This window comes from Xiphophorus hellerii, chromosome 3 (genome assembly GCF_003331165.1).
Source record: "Xiphophorus hellerii strain 12219 chromosome 3, Xiphophorus_hellerii-4.1, whole genome shotgun sequence".
In the NCBI taxonomy this organism is placed as follows: Eukaryota; Metazoa; Chordata; class Actinopteri; order Cyprinodontiformes; family Poeciliidae; genus Xiphophorus; species Xiphophorus hellerii.
The window spans coordinates 15,142,947-15,165,969 of NC_045674.1; the positions used below are offsets into that span (position 1 = coordinate 15,142,947).

Consider the following 23,023-nt stretch of genomic DNA (forward strand, 5'->3'; position numbering starts at 1 on the left):
ATATTATAACTTCTATTATTGTCAAATACGTTACGTTTGAAATAAAAATATGATGTTATCCGTGGATGGGTGATAGAGGGAGACTCTTTGCTTTTTGTTTCTTTGTTTAACTAATGCATAATAAACAGTCCTCACTTTAACTTTTTAATAAATGCTCATATCCTGTTTGCCTCTCCCAGCAATGTATGAGCTGAACCCCCAATCTCACATGACGCACTCTGCAACTTCTGAGCTGCTCCCCACCAGAGGAGGAGAAAAACACCCTGACAGCAGCTCACTTCAGCCAAGTCGTCGCCATTTTATTAAGAGACTAAATAGCCTTCCTCTGATCGCCTGTTATGAACTGCAATGAGAACCTGGGCTCACTTCGCCGTTTTATCTCCTCCTCTGGCCACATGAAAATGGCCACGCAGTTGCATTCCCGCACATCCAACCGCACACGCACATATGCACTAGAGAGCTGCAGCCTTCAGCCCGTCCCCCTCCTGCTCCTCCTCCTCCTCCTCCTCCTCATTGCTTGCTTGCTTGTGTGCGCACACACGTACATCAGAGCGCCGTGAGCCATGAGAACTGGCGGGAGCGATCCAACTTTCCCTGAGAGAGAAGTGGCAAAATAAGACCCAGTGGGTGTAACCAGTACGCCACCTAGCTGCGGAGACGCTTCGGCGGAGATCCGTCGACTGTACCGATTATGAAAAACACCCGCGCCGATGTTGTTGCACGGAGGGCTCCGCGCTCTGCTGGGAAACAAACTCGCCTTTCGGGGGTGTTTTTAACCTCCGCCGGCCTTAGTTATGTAATCGGAGCCACAATCTAATGCACCAGAAGCGGCGGATCGCTCGCAGTTAGAACCGATAGGAGCGGAGAGCAGGACAGCAACACCTTCAGCTCCTTTTGCCTCGAACGCAGTTGGCTCTGGGAAGCGCTCTCTGGGTAAGTAGCCTACGTAGCCTTATTACAGATTGTCATGGCAGTCCGTATTAATGTGCGCAGGCCTTTTCATCATGACCGAGCTCAAATTCGGTGCATCCGCTTTGCGCTAATTTTATCCCTTGTTGCTGAGCGTGTTTGCCCCCCTTCCTCTGTTCTCCTTGCGCGGTGATATTTTTCTTATTTCAGTGTTGCTGACACCAGCAGGGGGACTGGCAGAGGACAGAGGGGGTGGGGAGGGGGGCTCTCTCGGGACTGATCCACATCAGCAGGCGCGTTTTGATGCCATGCACCCTCTTTTACTTCCATGTTGAGTTTTTAGCTCGCTTGCTGTGCATGTTTGCTGTGTTTTTTATTAGGACGCTCAAACACGCGTCATATGTAATAACGGAGGAGAGGAGCAACAACAACACGTGTGTTTCATTTGCAAGTGCGCCAGCATCAAGAGGATGGTGCGCAAAGTCATTTTAGAGGAGAGAAAGCTTCAATATATCTACAGTGGCAACATCAGTCAGCCGACACAACTGCGACCTGAGTACACAATGTTCAATCAACACACTCCTAACTGAGGGAGAAGTATGTGTACGTGTGAGGAGGTGGGATATAGAAAAATCGCCAAAGTATTCACACCCCTCAAACTGTTTCAACGCTCTGTCACTCTAGAGCCACGAACTTTAATGTGTTTTAGGAGAGTTTTATGTGACAAACAAGCAAAAAAGAAGAGTAAAAATGTGTAGTGGAAAGAAAGGATACATGGTTTTTAATGAATAATAAAATAAGAAAAGTGTGGCACGGTTACACTGGCAACTGTAAGCCAAAACCTGTGTAACCAATTGCCTTCAGAAATAATTAGCAAATAAGTATAATATAGTCTCAGTATAGCTGAAAGTATCTGAGGTTTGTTATTGGAAATTAGAGAACAAGCAACACAAAGACCAAGAAACATAATGGGTTAGAGAGAAAATAAATTACTCAAATCCAAAGCTTGCATGGTCATCCACCTAAGCTGTCAAGTTGTTAAAGGCGTTAACCAGGTAAGCAATGGCTTTGGAGGAGCTGCAGAAATCTGGAGCTCAAGTTGGAGAAAACCATTAACCATAGGCAATTATTTGTTCTAGCATTTGAAAACTGATTTTCACAGAAGACCTCCATCAATCTGACTGAGCCTGAGCTATTTTGCAAGAAAGTATTTCAGTCTCTAGTTGTAAAGCTGGCAGAGATATAACCCCAAAAGATTTGTAGCTGTAGTTGCAGTAAAATTGGATTCTGCTACACACAACACACCTTAGAGATTTCTTTTTGCTAAACACAATTAAAATAATTTTCTTCTGCTTATAATTAACCACTACTTTGTGCTAGTCGATCATATGAAATTCCAATAAAATAAATTGAAGTGAATGCTTGAAATCTGACAAAAGGATAACTGTTTAAGGTGAATACTATTGCAAAGTACTTTACCTCCCCGTAGTGGCGCCTCTGAAAGCTCTAGAAAAGGGTGACCAGATGAGAGCCACTGATCATCTTTTCTAGCACCATAAAAGCTGGAGCCAGAATATAATATCAGGAGTATAAGGACAGGAATGAGAAGTACGCTCTGAAAGACACAAGCATGACAAACCAATAAATAAAACAACCCAAAAAAAAATTATTAAAAAAAAGACATTCATCTGCGATTGCCCAGTAAATTCATACGGTGGGCCACTACCTCACAGTATCTCCTTATGGGCGCTACTCCTTCCCTGTGAAGGTGAGGTGTGAGAACTGAGTGACTAACTGCGAGGCTTCATGGTTCAATAACTTGGGATGCCAACACTGGAGCCCAGTTTCCAGCTGTGCTCCTGCTGTTGTCAGGCAGATGCTAGCGGCTGTTGTGGTCCTCGATGATAACACTGTCACAGGATGGTGATCATGATGCTGCTGGAAAGATGGAGGGCCATTATCATGATTTAATCGTCCCTCTCCAGAGGAACCACAGTGACTTACAGTGTCAAGTCCACCCATCATTCTGTCACTGGGAATAGCTTCTGCTCTAATCTTAGAATAATTCAGAGTTATGTATGAGAGGTATGGCTCTGGAGAGCATAAGGAGCTATTAGTATGCTCTTTGACTGATCTTGAATGGGATTACCCTTTTAGGTTTGAAAACCTGCCACTCTCATTATCTGCCTGCCGTCACTTTTCACTACAGCTGTTTCAGAAAGTGCCTGTGCCTACTATAAGTAGAGACCCTCGTCTCTACTTATAGTGACAAATATAACAAATGATGTTTTGTTTTGTTTTTCCGTTTTTTTTTCTTCTTCTGAAGACTTTCTGCTTTCCCTTGATCTTGGAGAGCCAGAAGACGTAGAAGGGAGATCCACAGCTACATTTCTGGAACAACTTTTTTTTTTTTTTTTTAAACCCATATATGTAATTAGTTGCAATACTATTAATTTCTGTGTGGTGGCGTATATTTTCTTAAACAGATTTTCTGGACTATCACCAAGTGATAATTAAATTCTCCCACTTTATGGTGTATCACACACTCCCCAACAAACAAAGGTGGCTCCTGACACTTAAGTCTCCAAAATAACTTGACTGAACATACATTTTTTTCAAAACATTGCAAAACAAAAATATGTAGTGTTTTGTGTTGCAGGTCGCTCAAGGTGAGTATACGGTGTATGATGTATATTTTACAGTAGATGGATATGTAATGTATGGTGTATGTGTGGTTCAGGTATGTAACTATCTTTCCCAAGTGTTCTATCTACAGTGTATTGGACACATAACAGGTAGGTAAGGGTAAGGGCTAATGGGTGGGGGTTGGATAGGATGGAAGTACGGTGAGGGGAAACACTGGTGCATACACTGCATTGGTTGGGTTCCAACTGCATTCACCATGGGGTGCGGCTGGTACACTGGTTGACCCAGAGTCGTGTAAGTGAACATATGTCTTGGTCGTCTTTCTCTTGTAGACCGTCTCAGGGGGACTGGGTGTTCCATGTCAGGTGTTGGGGTATTATCCTCTTGAGGGGCAGAATGTATGTCCTCCATGAATGTGGACTGGAGCTCCTCAACATATTGTCCATCTCCACTGCTTGACCCCTGCCTTCCACTTCTGACACATTCTCCTTCCTGTCCAGGTTCGGTTGGGATTGCTTCCATCAAACTGGTTTCATTCTCTTCAGCTATCTCTTGGAAAGCATCGGTAGTATTTTGATCAGGTGGGTGACCGTTTGGTCTGGGTCTCTCCACAGGTATTCGAAGCCAGTAATGAGGTGTTCCCTCATCCTCCTCTTCATCAGAGTCATCTGTGTTTGAGTACAGTACAGCATGTCTGGCCTGAAGGTCGTTTGAACTCTTTTTGGCTTTCCTTTGTGACTCTGCTGTACTTGTGGTCAGGTTCTGGACTGGTTCTATAGGTAAGTCGTTTACCTGTAACAGTAGGTTTCGGTGTAGAGTGCGAACTGGCTGACCTCCTCGCTCAGGGCTGACTTTATAGACAGGATTGTCACCCACCTGCTCTCTGACGATGAAGATCTGTTGCTCCCAGTAGTTTCTCAGCTTTCCAGGGCCCCCACGTTCACCGAGATTGCGTACCAGTACTCTGTCTCCAGGCTGAAGGACGACACCTCTGCTCTTCTTGTCATAGTATGTTTTTCCCTTTATGCTGGATTGTTGGCTGTTTGCATTGGCTATCTGATATGCCTCAGTCATTTTTCGAGCCCACCTCTCGGCATATCCATTTGGCTCTTTAAGTTCGGCCTCCTGGTCTGTTATGAGACCAAAGAGGATGTCAACAGGGAGGCGAGGATGTCGACCATACAACAGATAGTACGGGGAGAACCCTGTGGCCTCATGCTTTGTACAGTTGTAGGCATGGAGCACATGAGGTAGGTGATCCTTCCAGTTCTCTTTCTCTTTCTCCCCCAGAGTCCGGAGCATCTGCAGTAAGGTACGATTTAGTCGTTCGGCCGGATTGCCCTGGGGGTGATATGGGGAGGTTCTTGAATGGGCCACACCAGCTAATCGTCTGAGATTCTTAAAGAGCTCATTCTCAAACTCCCGACCCTGGTCATGATGGAGTTTGGCAGGGTACCCAAATCTCGGGATGAAATCATTGAAAAGCCGGTCGGCTGCTGTCTTACCAGCCTTGTTCTTGGTGGGATAGGCTTGGGCAAACCTGGTAAAGTGGTCAATCACAACCAGGATGTACTCGTACCCACCCCTGCTGGCTTCCAAGTGAAGGAAATCGATGCATAGCAGCTCGAGGGGAGAAGTCGATGTAATACTTCCCATTGGAGCTCTTTCATTTGTGACTGGTTTCTTCTGTTTGATGCATGAGCATTTCCTGGTGATGTAGTTCTCTATATCACTTTTCATGAAAGGCCAGTAGAATCGCTCCCTTGCCAAGCTCAGCACTTTTTCAACGCCAACATGATTCAGGTTGTTGTGGAGGTGAGTCAGAACTGTTTGTTTATATGTGGCGGGCAGAACCAATTGTTGTCGACTCACAGTTTTTCTGTAGAGCAGGTCATTCTCCAGGTATAATTTGCCCCACTCTCGCAGCAGCCTCCTCGTGTGTCCATCAACTTTATTTCTTTCTTCCTCTGTTAGTGGTTTGTCTTGTTGTTTCAACTCCACAACTTTCCCAATGGCGGGGTCTTTCCTTTGTTCCCTCACCAGCTCATCATGACTGACTGTCTGCAGACCCTCGAACTGGGTTTGGCTAGGGTGTGACAAGTTGAGGGCTGCCACCCAGGCCACATCTCTCTGTTGAGCTCTCCGGCTTCCTTCCCATGCAGCACAGACTGTGTCCTCTGATAGTTCTTCAGAGCATTCAGCCATAAAAGTGTCTATATCTAGGGGCCATCGTGACAAGGTGTCAGCATCAATGGCAGTTTTACCTGGTCGGTATTTGATGTCAAAGTGGAAGTCAGCCAACTGCCCCACCCACCGGTGACCCACTGCATTAAGCTTGGCAGTGCTCAGGATGTATGTGAGTGGGTTGTTGTCCGTGAAGACTGTAAAATGTGGGGCATAGAACAGATAATCACGGAACTTGTCACATATCGCCCACTTCAATGCCAGGAATTCAAGTTTGCCACTGTGTAGGTGATAATTCTGTTCCGCTGGTGTCAGTGTGCGTGAACCATATCCAATCACCCTCATTTTTCCATCCTGAACTTGGTAGAGAACCGCACCCAGACCCTTTTGCGAGGCATCAGTATGAAGTGTGAAAGGGCGGTCGAAGTCGGGGTATGCCAGCACTGGGGGTTTGGTCAGTCGGTCAATGAGCTGCTCAAGGACCTGTTGATGTTCTTTGGTCCACTCTATTGGGGTTCGAGAGGACTGCTGGTGGCCTTTTGTTTTTCCCTGTGGCGATTTAAGCTGAGAAGCGTCGGCCTTTGACTGAAGCAGGTCATACAGGGGCTTGGCTATACGTGAAAAATCCTGCACATATGTTCTGTAATAGCTCAGGAACCCGAGCATTTGCCTGATGTCCCCAACTGTTTGTGGTGTCTTGTGTTTCAGTGTTTGTACTGCTTCAAAATCTTTGGGGTCCATCCTTACTCCATCTGCCGACACCAATCGCCCAACGTACCTGACCTCCTTGCGAAAGAGCTCGCATTTCTCTGGTTTCAACTTTACACCATGACGCTGTAAGGCTTGGAGGACTCTGCGTAACACCTGCACATGCTCTTCAAACGATCTGGAGAAGCACAAAACATCATCGAGGTAAGGGATGCAGCACTCATCTCTCAGCTCGTCAAGCATCCCCTCCATGCTCCTTTGAAAAGCTGCTGGTGCGTTTGACAACCCAAACGGTATTCGGACCCACTCGTACAGGCCCCATGGGGTTATGAACGCAGTCAGGTACCTTGACCCTTCAGCAATGAAGCCTTGATGGTAGGCTTTCCCTTGGTCCAGAATTGAGAACCAAGCATATCCTCCTAGGGAGTCGGTGAGGTCTTGGATTCTAGGGATGGGGTGGCGGTCAGGTACGGTTTTGTTGTTGAGGAGCCGGTAGTCGACGCAGAGTCGTAAGGACCCATCTTTCTTCCTGACACATATGACAGGGGCTGCATATGGTGACTGAGATTTCACAATCCAACCTTTAACCAGAAGTTCCTGGATGTACTCCTTCACTTCTTTGTAGAGTGGCTTTGGAATGGATGCATAGGCTCTTTGGACTGGGATATCATCCTTAGTCCTAATTTCCATCTGCAGAGAAGGGATGCATCCAATGTCATCACCGTCACGGGAGAAGGCTCCACACTCCTCACAGAGCACTTTCTTCACCACCTCTTGTTGTTCGAGGCTTAGGTGACTGACCTCGACAGGAGGGAGCCAGGAGTCAGTTGGAGAGCTGCTGGAGGATGCAACTCCATTGACCCTAACTGCAGCCATTTCTTTTTGGTGGGACCCTGGAGTGCTGGTCTCCAGGACCTTTGTGACATGTTGGATGGTTCCCAGGGGGGTTCTTTTGGGTAGGGTGACCTCATGTTTTGAGTGATTGGAGATGGGCACTTTAACATATGGTCGCCTGGCCTCATTGACTTTTAAGAGGCCCTCCCCCACACCCAAGTGTCCTAAAGCAGTGCTCCCCTCTGCAGGCTCATATAGGACAAAAGGGTCAATGATGTTAAAATTTGGGGGTACCCTGCACCACACATGAACTGTTCTCCCAGGGGGGATAATAGTGTGGTCTCTACCCACCCTTATTGTGACTGGATCATCATAGGCTCTGGGAGGCACCTGGATGAAACTCACAATGGCCTCCACCTGTTCCTCCTCTATCCCAAATGCATCACGGAGGAGACTGACCACTGTGGTAACCGCCTCACCCGAGGACTCCTTCCTTTTAATGATCTCTTCCAGTACATTGGCTCCAAGAAGGGGCTGGGGCAGGGGCAGCTGACTGACAAGAAATGGAGCCTGTATGGTCAGGTTGGGGTCATCGTTTCCTGCTAAGTTGACAGTGAGCTCCACCCATCCACTGTACGGCACTGAATGACCTGTAACTGCATAGACACTGAGTTCCTCCTCTAATAGCTCAGAAAGGGGTCTCACTGTACAATTTGAGATGTGAGTGGCAGCCCATTCTTGGTCAATTATACTCACTTGTGACCCTGAATCAAATAGGGCTGTAATTGGGTAGCCACCAAGCAGGCATTTCAGGAGGCTTTTCTTTCCAACGAGGGGTGCTTTACAGGTGACTGTTCTCTGGCTGAGAGGTGTATGAGGCTCCTGACGTTGTCTTCGTTGGAGGCGTCTGGCTATTTGACTTGAAGCTTGACCTACTGTTCGGGACTGGAATTGCTCACCGGTCTCTGGGTGTCCCTCATCAGAGACCGAGTCCCGTTTCCCTGTGGCTGGACTCGCTTCAAGCACCCAATCGCCCTGTGCCCTGCTTCTCCACATGTAAAGCAGTGGTTACACACCTGTGAGTTCTGCTCAGTACACACAGGGCAACGAGCCATCCTGCCCCTCATCTGAGCTGCAGGTTGCCTCAACAGAGGTTGTGGCCAGCTGCTTGAGGATGGTTGGTAGGGAGGGTGTGGCTGCATGTGGGCTGACCTAGTTAGAGGCAGAGACATTTGTGGGTTAGCTGTATGCAGGTCCATCAATGAAGCCACCATCTGAGTCAAGGCTTCAACTTGAGCACTGAGCTGTCCTATTGTCTGGAGATTCTTACTGTCTGCTGCTGCATCTTGTGACTTGTTGTAATCACCTCCTGTTTCAGCTTTGGTACTGTGTGCTTGTGTTGTCTTTTGTCTAGGGAGTTGGCCCAGCCTGCGTTGGTGCTCATTCTCATCACTCATGATTTTCATGACTTGGCTGAGGATTTCCTCATCTGTAACTTGGCTGTTTGCAATCAGGGGCCTCAGTCTCTGTCGGAGGTATGCATGTTTCGTTCCTAAACCCTGGTATATGGTGTGGAGAAAGACTTTTTGGATGGTCTTGGGGTCATATGTGATGTCTGTACTGGTGTGCCGAGTTTGAAAAAGAAGTTTCTGTTTTAGCCCAATCATGCGGTACAGGAACTGTTGAGGTGGTTCTTGGTCTGATTGCCTGGCACACATCAATTCCTGGAACATCTCAGTCGATGCTTTCTCACCGAGGTGGGACCTGAGGAAGCCTTTGAGCTCAGATACAGTGATTGAGTCTTTGTTTACGAGCATGTCTTTAAAGGCTCCTGGTTTTATAATCCTCAACACCCCCCTGACCACTTCAGTCTCTGTGAAACCCTCTTTTACTCCCTCATCGATTTGTTTACTGATGTTGTTGTAGCTTAAATCAGAGTTCTGATCTCCAACCTGACCACCGTGTACTTTGAAATCTTTGCGCTGCAGGTAGGAGAGGTCCTTCAGACACACAGGTTGATTCGGGGTCATTTGTGGCCTGTTATATAACTCTGACTCAACTTGGTGGAGAGAAACTGGAATTGGTGTGGTCACACTAGATTCATACTGCCTGAGTTTCTCGCCCAGTTCTTCATACAGCTGTCTCAGACCTTCTACCGACCCCATTTTTATGTTGGGTTGGGTAATAGAGTCAGGCTGGGACTGCATGACTGTACTGTTAAAGTGAGCATGGGGTTGTAATGTGGAGTGTTTGATTGTTATAGACTGAGTGTGACTAGGTTTAATGCGTGCACAAACATCATCTAACACACTTTCTCCAGAATTATCAGTAGCATCAGCATTCGTTAGCTTATATATCAAATCATTCAAATCCAGCAACCAACCCATACCTTTGTCTTCCCTCTCGAGTAAGGCATCAGACTGCAAAAAGGAGATGGCAAAGTCCATGCAGCTTTCTTCATCGTTTGGGTCCAGTTCACCTCCATACTGGCTATTAGTAGCAATGTCTTTTGCCACCTGATAAACACTGTCGCTTGGGAGTTTGAAAAGTTGTTTCTTAATGTTCCATATTAACTCTTTGCGAACCTCTGCCATGGTGTCTGGTTCTACTACAGATCGGTCCTCCAGTTCAGTGCTCTGATAAATTACACGTTGTCCTCCAAATCAATGAGTTGACTCCTCTGAAGATAGCGTACGTTGTCCTCTGGATCAGCAACTTGGCTCAGCTTCAACTGGAGTACGTTGTCCACTGGATCAGCAACGTGGCTCAGCTGCAGCTCGAGTGCGCTGTCTTCTGAATCGGCGATGTGGCTCCTCGGCGATCAGCTTACGTTGAACTCAGGATCAGCAGTGCAGTTCCGGTGGAGGATCGCGGTTCCTTCCCACTCTGATCTTCCACTTTGGACACCCACGGGTTGACTCCTGGCCTTCAGCTGTGTCACCTTGGTCACGTGGTTCTGGTATCTCTGGATCTTCTCCCAATATTTTTGATGAGGAGATCCCGGACGAGCCCCCACAGTTTGTTACTCGTCTCTACTTATAGTGACAAATATAACAAATGATGTTTTGTTTTGTTTTTCCGTTTTTTTTTCTTCTTCTGAAGACTTTCTGCTTTCCCTTGATCTTGGAGAGCCAGAAGACGTAGAAGGGAGATCCACAGCTACATTTCTGGAACAACTTTTTTTTTTTTTTTTTAAACCCATATATGTAATTAGTTGCAATACTATTAATTTCTGTGTGGTGGCGTATATTTTCTTAAACAGATTTTCTGGACTATCACCAAGTGATAATTAAATTCTCCCACTTTATGGTGTATCACACCTGCATTTAAAGCTGTTACCCAGACTTTTGAGTAAAATCTTTAGATCTACTTTGTTGCCTATTGAATAACATTTAATGATCAGAAAATATTTGTTTCGGTATATTATAACTTGTAATTTTCTCAAGATAAAATACATTTTTCATACCAACATGCCTTTAGTGACATCACAAAAGGTAACTGATCAGAGTTCTTTTGAGTGCGTGCATTTGCAATCTCCTTGTTTTTATTGTACCGTCTCCATCAGTCTGAGATTCCTATGACTATATGTACATGATACATAAATTTAGGTAAAAATATAGAAAAAATAAATTTTGTAACCGTTTTAGCAGAGAATATAAGACCTTTCTGCAGTTATGTTATTTGCAGAATAACACCACAAGTATAACTAGCTGATATTTGGGGTTTAATAAGTTGGGCTATCTGCTCTGTCAGAATGTGTAATTAGCTACTTGACAGACATACTGCTCACAGTTTACCTACGTTAGTTTTTAAACAGCAGTCAGTTATTCAGAATGGTGATAGCGGGCTGGGGAAACCTTCGTTCCCCATTAAGGAATGGGCAATTATTGCATTGGATGTCCTTATCGGGGAAAAATGGTACTGTTATTTATTGTGATAATGATAAACTCTAGTTAATGATGTCTGCATAACTGAAAACATACAGAAAAAGGTTTGTTATGTTTACTGTTTAAAATAATTTCACTAGTTTTTCATAGTTGAAATAGTTTTCCCAATGTTGGATCCATGAGAGCATTAGTAATTTGAAATACTTTTGAAAATATGAAATTTAAATGCAGCTGTTTCACTCTTTCATGGTACAATAGAACTATGTTGGTATTGTACTGTAGTACTGCAATTAATAATCGATAAGTTTTGTTTTTAGAGCAGTATTCTTGTTTGGGAGGCTCTGACTATATTAACTGATAGTGTTGCCTAATCCCTATTTCATGTCATAACTGTGTGCTTTCTTAATAACTGATAAGATTTGAGTTTGTCCAGCCTGTAAGCAAGGGAAAAACCGGACAGCCATTTCTTTCAGCTAGTAGACTGGCAATTCAGAGCAATAGGTGAAGGAAGGGACAGTTACTCAGGTCTCCAGACCTGAAGTATAAATAATTAATACTCATGCATGACCTCAAGCACATTTCTTTAAAAAGATTTTAAAGAAATAATATTACTAGTATCAGTAATCCCTGATACTAATAGCAAGCATTGCCTAACTTCAATGTGTCTATCTTTAGTCAGAACAGCATCATCAAAACATTTGAGAAATCTGGTAACAATAAAGGTCGAGATAAGTTCCAACGATGCTTCCTGCAGAACTGCTGCATCCCTCGCTACTTCTGACTCGTACAAAGCCCCGATTTATCAGTTAGCCCCACTATGCGTGGACAGGTAGTACAGCTGGCAACATCAACAGTCCAGTCAACTCCAGGGAAGTAAGAAAAACTCCCATTGTTCAGTAGACAGAAAGAGAGAAATTAAAGAGAGTTCAGACTGGCTCTAGTCTGGAAAATTAAGTAGATGTTGAAGGCAGTACAAGTGAATGATATACATTCACTTGGGGCAATAGCCCAGGGCTCCAAGGTTTTGGGGACACAGAAAAAGAGTTATTTTGAACAAATGTTTTTCAGGCAATATGTCTTATGCTTACAAATTAGTGGAAGCAATATCCATGAGGTTCTTTAATTAGTTGGATTAATATGTTATGTCTTGTTTCAAATGAGAGGTATGACATGGGTTGGTGCGGTTCAATGTACTGTTTTGTCAGCTTCCATTGTGAAAGCGGTCCATATAAGCGACCCATACTGCACCATCCCAGATAGGTTCCAGGTGGTGTGCTGTAGTTGGTATGGCATAGTTAGGATGGAGCTACTGGCATCATACAGCACAGTCTGTTGACTGGAGGACAGAAAAATGTCTCTGCTTGTGACCAGCACAAGACATACTAGTGCAGCATGTTTGATGCCACAATAGGCTTTTGGGTTTAATCCTGGCTTCCCAGTGAAAGTCGAACTGGTGGTGGAAGCACTTTCCTGGTCATAATACAGCGTACAAAACCGCACCAACCCATGCCGTACCACTCAGTGGAAATGAGGTATAAATAATCAATGCTCAAGCATGACCCCAAGCACATCAACAGCAGCAGTCTTTAAATACATGCTTCATACCTTCTTCTTTGTTCTGTAGTATATTTTAGTGACTGTGTTACAGTACGGAATATAATGCCACAGTAAATGCAATATTTTGGGGCATTTTCTTCTATGGGTGAAGATATTTGGAGTGTTTACGAAGAACTTCTTTTGGCAAGGACAAAGATTTTTTTTCATATTGAGAAAACCAAAACTACGTCATGTATATGAAGCTATAAATTTACTATCATTTGTAAGTGCAAAAAAAAGTCGTATGAGTAGGGCATGTAAATATGCCGAAAAACCAAACAGATGGAAAAATTGAATCAGGAATATAAGCACATTCGTACAAGTTAAAGATCTGAATAACCGTTTGCCTCTACTCAGCGCCCTTCATGGCTTGGGGAACATCAGTCAAATTCTGGCTCAAACATGTATAGTTAACATTTTTCAACTCCACTGAGTGCTTTGGAGTCTATGTCTCAATTGTCAGGAGTTGCTATTCTGGCATAATATGTTCCAATGCTGGCTGATCAAATTGATTCTTGCACTTCTTGTGATGTTATAAACCCAATCTCACACAAGAAACAGTAAGCAGAATTTGTTCTGCAGTACATTGTTTAAACTTTGTCCTTTTTCACTCAGCTGTGTTTTACTGTCAGTATACGGTTGTCAAGTGGAATAAATTGGCATCCTTGGATTGCATCTTTAAGAAAGCTACTGTCCTCTGCTGTACTCGTTTGATTTTATTGTAAGCAGTACTGGCCTTAAACATGCTTTCCAATATTGTTACATAAGAGCAGTTTCTAAAACAGATGTCGATTCGTGTGATTCAAGGAAAGAGTTTCTGTGTGTGTTTGGACTCAGGGACCTAGAGGCAGGAAAGATGGTCCACTGAGCTCCTAAATGAAAACATTAAACTGAGACGCTCTTGTAGGTTTAAGGCAGCAATTCAATGTGTTGTTGAGAGACAGATGAGCTATTTCATAAGTGGCCCTCAAGAGAGACAAGAAGAAAGAGCCGCAAGAATGCTTGGCGGGGTGTGTTTTATTAGAAAATGGACGAGTGTGTCGCTTGATGAGAGATGGAGACTAATGAGAGGAGCTCGACGAAGGATGTCACTTTCCTTTTCAAAGCTTTTCAGTTTGAAAAAACAGTTGTGAACGCAGGGTGAGTTAGAGTGAAAGTTTTTCTCTGGTGAGCGGATTGTTATTTTTAGGGTGTGTTTCTCTGGTGTAATGTCACATTAAAAGTCCATTTACAATGGGGTCAATGAAAAGCTTTACTTGACTTAGAGGAAGCAATGGGAGGAGGAGGAATTTGCACTCCTTTCCAAAAATAAGTTTTACCCTTTCCTACGGATTTGTGTTACCACTACCGAAAAGCGGGAGGGAGGAGGGGAATGGTTTGCACTGTGAATGGAAGGATTTAGGCTGTAGAGGAGGGAAAAACAGAAAGGACTGCTCAGAGGGAAGAAATATGGTTCTGATTAACAACGATACAGTTTTCGGGTTGACTGTTTTACTGTGTGGTCTGCAGAGAGGGAATGAGAGTGTATGGGACTAATAGAAAATGTATGAAAAAAAGGTTAAAGCCAAACACGAAAGGGGGTGGGGGATTTCGAAAGAAAAGAGACTACAGTGAAGGGAAGAGTGGGTGGAGAGGTGGCTGTGGGAGTAGCTGAGAACAGAAGGCAAAGACAGTGGGGAGACGAGGGGAGGAGACTGGATCAAGTGTTCGAATGTGTCAGGAGACGACTGATTGATTTGCTGATTTAGGGAGAGAAATAGTGAGGGTTGTAACTGAGCTACAGTGTGCAGGGGACAGTGGCTGTGGTTCAGATCTATAGGGGCAGTGCTCTGCAAAACTTCTCCATTAGATCACAGCCAAAAGAATTTGTGTATTTTATTTGAACTTTTGTGACAGACCAACAAAGCTGCACTTAGTTGTGAATTAGAAAAGTGTGGTGTGCATTCATATTTATCCCTCCTACCTCCGAAACATTTAAAATCCAGTGCAACCAACTTCCTACAACAAGCTGTGTAGTTTAATCTCAGTATAAATTCATGTTTTGTTAAGGCCTCAGAGGTTTGCTAGAAAACATTACCAAACATTCGTCACCCTAAACGCACAGTGAAACAAGGTGATGGCAGCATCATGTTTGAAATGCTTTAAAATATGATCTTGCTGAGAAGGAAGAGGAGTTTCTTAGAATCCCCTTTGGATGTATCCAGTCTAACAGATAACAGCTTCCACAGAGCCAAAAGAGTGTCAGACAACCATGTTTGGTCTGATAAGACGACTTGTGATAAAGAACTAATACTTTACATCACTGTAAAACAATTTCCATATGGTGAAATGTGGTAGCGGCAGTGGCACTGGAATTTTTTAGGGATACTACGAGGGCAAATTATAAAAATTCACTTCATGCTTTTAAGATTTTTATTTGCAAAAAAAAAAAAGAACTTTTAAAAACCTTTTAACATTTTTCTTCAAGTTCAAAATTATGCACTTTGTTGTGTTGGTCAGTCACATAAAATCCCCCTAAAATGTTTTAGAGTCAAGCTAACATAATAGAAAATGTAAGAGTTCTTACAAAAGCACTTTTGTTATGCACCGCAGCTGAAGACCGTTAGAAGAGACCACTGTAAGAGTTGTTTGGTGGGATTGTGAGTAAGTCTTCCAGTTAGAGCTGACATTCTGGGAATCTGATTGGCCTCCTGGGCTTTCTGTATGATGAGATCATCTCTGTGGACACAGACTTTAGCACCTCGCTGCAGCTGCCTGCAGGAAGGGGACTTTCCCCCTCAATTCCTGTGCCGCTGCGATTCAGCATCTGAGCTCACTAAAATGACTAATCTCTGGCCTCTCTCTCTCTCCCTCTCTCTCTGTGTGTGTCTGTTTTTTCGTCTCCTCTTTCTTTTGGATTCATATTTACTCAGCTCAAGTCTGAAGGACAAGAGAGAGACCTTCCCTCGCTGGTTGACGGCAATAAACTGCACTTGGACCGTTAAGGGATCTGTTTTGCTAACCTTTCTGGTTTGCACCTGCAGTCTGCCCTTCGTCTTTGACCCCAACTGCCCCTCTGGGCTCATTTGAAGGTGTTATACTGGGAACTCTGCAGCACACTGCCTCTCCCCCCTGACTTCTCTGATGGACCAGAGAGTGAAGGGGGGGACCCCTACAGCCACCGCCTCCACTCTGGACTCTACTTCTGCTCCTGAAGACTCTAAGCAGGACCAAGTGGCAGAGAAAAAGAGGAGAGCAGAGGGGGAGAGTGGCAATGCTGGGAAAAAAGAGGAGGAGAAAAGAGGACCAGGAGGAAAAAGGGAAGGGGACAAGGGAGCAGTGCTGGAGCTGCTCATCGAGGGGCGCTGTGGAGGGCAGCAGGAGCTCCAGCTCTCTGGCAGGGAGTCAAACTGCCCCGAGGGGAACGTAAGGGTCCGGATTGGACTCCAGGCCAAGCGCACCAAAAAGCCGCCCAAGATTTTGGAGAGCTACGTGTGCAAGCCCACCATCAGGACGTATCAGAGACAAGGCAGGGGGGCTCTGCTGAGGGCAGATGGAGAGGGAAGAGCAGTCCAGCAGATCAAAAGCAGCCCAGCCACAGACGAGGCAAACAGGGAGCAGCGATCGGGCTTGGATGCCGTCCAGGCCACATCCAAAAAAACTACATCTGCTACTCCACCGCCGCTTGCAAAGTCATTATCATCCTCGTCATCGCAGCCTTTGTCGATATCCTCGACATTAACTTCAGAGTCTACTCCTGCTTCTGCCCCTAACATATCAAGCCAAGGAACCAAGACTGGCAAACAGGTAGGACACTCAGCCTCCCAGCTGCTGGCAGTAAATCTGCTGCTGACTTTAGCTTTAAATAGAAGGACAACAACCAAGGCTTTTAGTGAATGAGGGTTTTCATTCATTATTAAAAAGAACCACATGTTGTAGTTTCTCTGTTAGTTTTTAGAGTTAACCAGCAGATTCTCATACACACTGGAATGGTGAAAAGAGATAAGTGTGAAATAAGCTATTGTCTCAGAACTGAAACCTAAGCAGCAGATTACAATTAACAGACCTAAAATTAGACTGATAGGATGGTAGCCAGTTGGAGTTATTACAGACATCGGTCCATCAGTCCTTGTGATGATTGCCCAAGGGGAAGCTTATAGCCATAGCTGCTCAACGTCACTTGAGCAGCAGCAGCAGCAGCATACCAAAATTACAGAACGAGTATAAAATGTCAAGCCTTCTCATCTGTATTAGTGGCAATTTATAGCTACCAATAGCAATGTTTTCTCTCTCTCTTTCAGTCTCTGCCTGGCCCTCTATATCTGCAGCTCTCTTCTATTTTTACATCCCCTCTTTTCTCTACGACTCTCATTTATCTTTCACTCCCCCCACTTTCCCTGTCCCACTCGGTTCCTCTCTGTTTCTCCACCTTTGCATTTCTCCTCTCTTTGCCCCCATTCCAGTTTCCATCACCTGGCTCTCTCCTTTTCCTTGGTATGCCCTCATTTTCTCTACCTGTGTGACCCATTTTATTCTTATACTCTCTTTTGATGCAATACAAATGTTTTCTTTTATAGCATTAATCTGACATATCCTCAAAAGTTCAACATAAAAATGAACAAATCTAGTAGGTGGAGAGATATGTATCAAAGAAGGTGTAGTAACCCAGATGCATTAGTGCACACAACCTTGAACTGATACTTCGCCACTGATAGTGATAGTACCTTCCAAACGTTCTCCAACTCTCTCACATTGTGAAAACATGTCTTGTCTACGTGCCTCTTCAAGCTGCTCCACAGTTTCTCTGTTTTCATTTTTGACTTTATAGCTGAAATCTAAAGTTTTAAGGTCCAAACTGCTGAGAACTGGTTCTCTTCATATTTCACTCAGCGACCGGAAAGAAAAAAATAACCACAAAACATCTTACTGCGATGTTCTCACTGTTGGTATGGTGGTCTTCTGGTATTATTTTTGGGACAAACATATATTTCAGAGTTTGGTTCAAGAGACTATGACTATTTCCACGCAAGGTTTTGGGAAATTTTAACTTTGATGTGCCTGTAGAAGGCTTTGAACATTGTCTGGTAGTTGGTACCAAAAAGGTAAGTCTTAGTGTTTCAGATATTGCTTATTTACCAGAACTTGTATGCACAACCCTTTTTTAGGTTTACAAGTAAAGATCTGTCTCACTGCCAACGATGAAACTTTGTGATGGCAGTATGATGCTTTGGGGTTATCTTTTTCTTTCGGGTTAAGCTTAGTCAGATTTACCTTAATTTATAAGAGTGAACTGAAGAAGACTGAATGCTGAAGTTTAATCAATTTGTGTTTCAGCAAGTGCAGAATTAAGGATAAAGGATGTAAAGCTGGGTTGTTCCTCTTATTTTCCCTTATTACACTTTAGTTTGTGTATCAGCTGAATACACAAACTAAAGTGTGTATTGAACCCACATTAAAGATGGACAGAGCTTAAAAATGATGAATCAGTGTCTCACTTTTAAAACAAGAGCATGTGCATTGTTACTGATAAATCTCAAGGTTATTACAGTCTGTGACAGAAATTATGTTTTTGCATTCCCCAGGTTCCTATCAAGCTGGCTGATAAGACGGACGATAATTCAAATGGTTCATCAGAGAAAGTGAAGAAAGACAAGCTTCCAAGTGTTAATGGACAGTCTGTCCCTGCAGGACTTAAACCCTGCTCTCCCACAACAGATCAGACAACTTCAGCCACTCCGTCCACACCGAGCAAGCAGACAGTCTCCACTTCAGAAACCAGGAATGAAGGGAACAGCTCCAAGAAACACAATGGTTTGGTTCAGACAGCAAAACAGAAGGAACTATCGAATGGGAGGAGTTCTTCAAATATCCTTGGCACTTCATCCTCATCGAAAAACAAAGCTGGAAAACTCAGCGGTTCGTCTTCTGCTTCTTCCACAGATTCCACAGTGAGGTCTCTGGTGTCTTCTGGCTCCCATAAAGAGCTTTCCAGTAAGACTAAGCCAGACTCTGCTGCCTGTCACCAAATCACCCCCAAATCACAGTCTTCCCCCTCCTTGGATCCTTCCTCTGCCCAGTCAGAGGGTTGTGATCCCTCTCCACTACCCCTGATAGACAATAAGAGAGAGAAAGAGAAGAAAGCCAAGAAGGAGAGACGTAGAGATAAAAAATCAAGGAGAAATGGACCAGAGGCAGACAGAGAAAAAAGTGAAAAAAGAAAGAATGAGGTTAAGAAAAAGAAGGACAAGGATGGAAGATCAAGACATGACAAAGAAAAGGATCAGAAACACAGAACTGGTGATTTATGGAGGGATAACCTAAAGAATGAGACTGGAAAGGCAGATAGGATAAGCCCTGAAAGATTGAGGACACAAGATAATAATGCAAAATGTGGTGAAACAGTTGGTACTACTAAATTAGATAAAAGCTCTAAAAAAGTGACTCCAGTCAGACTAGAGGAGAAAGAAAAGACAGTTGACAGTTGTAGGCTTGCTAAACAAAGTGAGCCTGCTTCAACAGGTGATTTCAGTAAATCAAAAGAACAAGACGTATCAAGACACCCATTAGTGCCTCCGCCTCTCTCTATGTCCTCAGCTCCTCCCCCTTTGGCCCCGTCTTCCTCTCACATTCCTGTTTCTCCCCCCTCTTCGCCCCGGGAGCAGGACAGCCGACCACTCAAGAAACGCAAAGCTAGAAGGCCCAGCTGGACCAAGCTGGTACATCGCGCCCACAGAGCAGAAAATCAGGAAGCTTCTTCGGATTCCCTGCATAATCCATCGCTAAGTTTCCCCCAGATCACTAAGACATCGTTTCCATCCAAAACCGCTGTTCAGCAGAGCGATGAGTCGCAGTCAGCGCCCCTGAGCTCCTTATCCAGCTGCTCCCCCCCAGTGTCTTTAGCAGCCCCAAAACAAACTCACCCCATTTCAGATTCAGCCCGGAAGAGGGGCCGCCCCAAATCCCACAGCTCCAGTTTGGATGAGCCTCCTCCTCGACTTTCACCAAATGATATTCCCTCTGAGGATCCCATTGTAGGCTGTGACAGATCTAAAAAAGCCCCGGTGTTGGTACCAATACTGCAGTCTAAGTCCAACCCTAAGAAACGAGGGCGTCCCCCCAAAAGACCCTTCCCAGAGGACCAGGGCGAAGATGCACTGAATCCCCCCAATCGCAAGGAAAGGAGTGAAGACTTTTATCCTCCTGAACGGGGGAACCGGCAGCTAAAGATCAGGAGACTGATTAATGAAATAAAGAAAAGAAAGAAGAGGAGACTTCACAAAGTAATTATGGCTGGTTACATGGGGAAGGAGGGCAGAGGAAGAGAGGTAGTGGATGGTAAAACCTCATTGAGAATGTGTAAATCGATTGAGGACACAACAGTTCACACCCTTTCAGCCCTGTCCTCTTCATTCGGGAGCACATTGGGCCCTCAGATCAATGTAAGCAAAAGAGGGACCATTTACATGGGCAAGAGGCGAGGACGCAAGCCTAAGTCCCAATCTGCGAACCTAAACTCTAGCTCCCAGAACTCCACTCAGTCTTCTTTGTTTACCAGTCCCCCTGAAGCATCTCTTTTCTCATCTAGCCAGCCACACCCACCCCCATCTCACCCATTTCCTTCCCCATCACTTACCCACTCTAGTGGAGCCCAGAGTCCTTACAGTGAAGGCAGCCTCACAGATCCAACATCCTCCCTCCTCTTTTCCCACCACTTCTCTCTCCCTTCCCCATCTTCCTCTTGTACGTCCCCACGTCCTCCTTCCTCCTCTTCCCTCTCCCCCTTTGTAAAAAAGAGCTGTCCATGTCAAGGGAGACATCAGTTTCCCTTTCACCAGTCTTCATGTAAGCTCTCGGGTGCCACTGCTTCAATGCACCATGTACCAGGTTCCCCGAGTCACCTGAAGGAGGCCACCCCCTCACCAAGGAGCGAGTCACACAGTGACGAGACGCTGCCCAGCGACAGCGGGATAGGAACAGATAATAACAGCGTCTCTGAGCGAGGCGAGATGAGGGGAGCCCGAGGAATACTGAGGATGGGTCATGGGTCAGGGGTGATTCTGGGAGGTCAAAGGCTCCCTCCATCTCTTGTGGACCGGCCCTCTCCGGTTTCGTCACCCCTCTCTCATGTGGCCAGACACTCAAACACTATTAACATCTCAAACACGGCAGAGCGTCACAGAGACCGGCACCGACATAGGCGCAGGGATTATGACTGCCCCGCTTCCTGTGCCTGCCTGTGCACCTGCCTTGGACACAACAAGTGCACTCATTCCGACTATTACTCTTGCCTTGGACATAGTGCACTGAAGAGACAGAAGAACAAGCATAAGAAGAAGCACCAACAGATGCACATGCAAGACCCAGAGTTCCTAGCTGAACTGGATGATCTGATCGCTCAGTTCAACGAAGTTCACATTGGACGACGGAGCTGGGCGAGGACTGGATTTGGGCAGGGCTTTGACGGAGGAAGGCGACATCATTCTTCTTCTCATTCCCACCGGTCCAACATTTTTCGGATCAATCTGAATGGCTTCTACTCGCCACACCCTGTGTCCTTCCCAGCAGCTCCTTCCTTCACCCCTCAGCCCTTCTATCCTTGCCATTGTAACAGGAAACTGGACCGCCGGCAGTGCGGCTGCCCCTCAAAGTTCCAGGAAACAATTGAAAACATGGGCTTTTATGGCAGCTACCCACCAGCACCACCGTCGCTCTATCACCACCTCCCCAGCTCTTTCCCACTTCCACCCCCTCACCAGTACGCCCCCCATCAGTCCCACCACGCTCACTTCCTCCTCAACCCGGCCAGATTCCACAGGCGCAGAAGCAGGTTGCTCAGGGATGGAGCTTTAGGAGGAGAGGTAGAGGGGGATTTAGGGGCTAGCAGCAGAGGAGCAAGCTCGGGGTTCGTTTCTGGACTCTCTTGTGGCTGGGGGAGGAGCGAACATAAACATAAGCACCGTCACCGACTCTGTGAGCGAAACATGGAAACTGAAGAGGAGTTACAGGATGAGGAGGAGGAAGACGGCATGGATAGGGAGCTCTTGAGTGGTTCAAAGACACAATCAGGGTTCATTTTTGGGCAAGTAGAGGGAAGAAGAAAAGGGGGAAAAGGACCAGGAAGCATGCTGTCTAAAGACTCACCTTGGTTGCGTCAAAATGGAAGCATTCCCTTCTCCGCTGCCACTTCCTCTTCATCATGTTCTTCAGCAGAGAGGTACAAAAACACATCTCTCACCTCTTTGGGCCTTGGCTCCACTCACCTGTCTTCATTTGGAGGAGGCTGGGGTGGCTTGGGCCACAACTGGGCAACATTTGGGAGTCTAGGAAGCCCAGGATTTGGAACCCTGAACCCCAGTTGGAGAGGCTTTTCCGGGGACAAACACATGGGCAGACTGGCTACCTCGGAAGGAGAAGATGAGGACGGCGAAGATGATGTTGACGACTCACACCTGTATGCTCCAAAACACACCAACCTGTTCACTTCTGCTGCCATGTCAGCAGTGGGGAGAGGCCTGAGGAGCGGATTGAGCAGCAGGATCCCTGGAAATGGAGAAAAGTCATGGAGGAGGGATGAGCCAGCGTGGACAGAGAGGAGGGAGGCAGGTGAGAATGCTTTAATGATCTGAATGGGTAACTGTTGAATCCACAACTGTCTTCTGTTGTTGCCTCACTGGCACTAAAAGTGAATCTATTTTGAATGCTGACAGCAATCCAGATAAAACAGAGACTCCAACACCATTGAAATATAACAATAGCAGTAGTATAATGACAGTGAGCTGAGAAAATGGGTTTACGCAGAGAGCCTCTTTTCACTCGCACAGTGTGACAGATTTTGCTATTTGCACAGTGCGGAGATGAAACTCCACCAACCAGCAGCCGTGTGCCCAATATAGTGACAGAGCTGCTTTTTCTCAGGTGTTGTTGAGCCACACATCAAAGCCCGGAGGGTGCATGAGGAGAAATCAGACTCCATTCTTTTTATAGCCAGCTTCAGTCCCTTTTCTGTGCAAGGGCACCGATACAGCCGCTCTGCAGCCACTCCTCTTAGAATTTGTTTTGAAATTACAGTAGTAATCAGAAGCTTATATACACTCACAAAAGGCATTAATCTCATTTTAACTTGGTTTATTTGAACTCTTCATTCTCCAGGGTGAGATGATTCTACACCAACCAACTCCGAAACATTTATTTCCAAAACAAGAATTTGGTGAAGAAGTTTGAATATATTGTGGGTCCTCTAATAAATACCTACACACTCAAATATATACATTCATTTATCA

General features: G+C 45.3%; 1 protein-coding gene across 4 annotated transcripts in view; it reads left to right on the forward strand.

Moving 5' to 3' along the window:
- The first annotated feature begins 519 nt into the window (after positions 1 to 519).
- LOC116717078 (histone-lysine N-methyltransferase ASH1L) overlaps positions 520 to 23,023 on the forward strand; it is a 30,682-nt gene continuing 8,178 nt past the window's right edge. For 2 of the 4 annotated variants that reach the window (XR_004338685.1, XR_004338686.1), the window contains exons 1-3: positions 524 to 933; positions 15,677 to 16,550; positions 18,326 to 22,346. Coding sequence is in view for 2 of the 4 variants with exons in the window: in XM_032558159.1 (XP_032414050.1) it covers positions 15,888 to 16,550; positions 18,326 to 22,346 (4,684 nt within the window). In the remaining 2 variants the exon portion in view is untranslated. Of the gene's footprint in view, positions 934 to 15,676; positions 16,551 to 18,325; positions 22,347 to 23,023 lie in introns of all 4 variants that reach the window. The other 2 variants (XM_032558159.1, XM_032558158.1) reach the window with 2 other exon arrangements.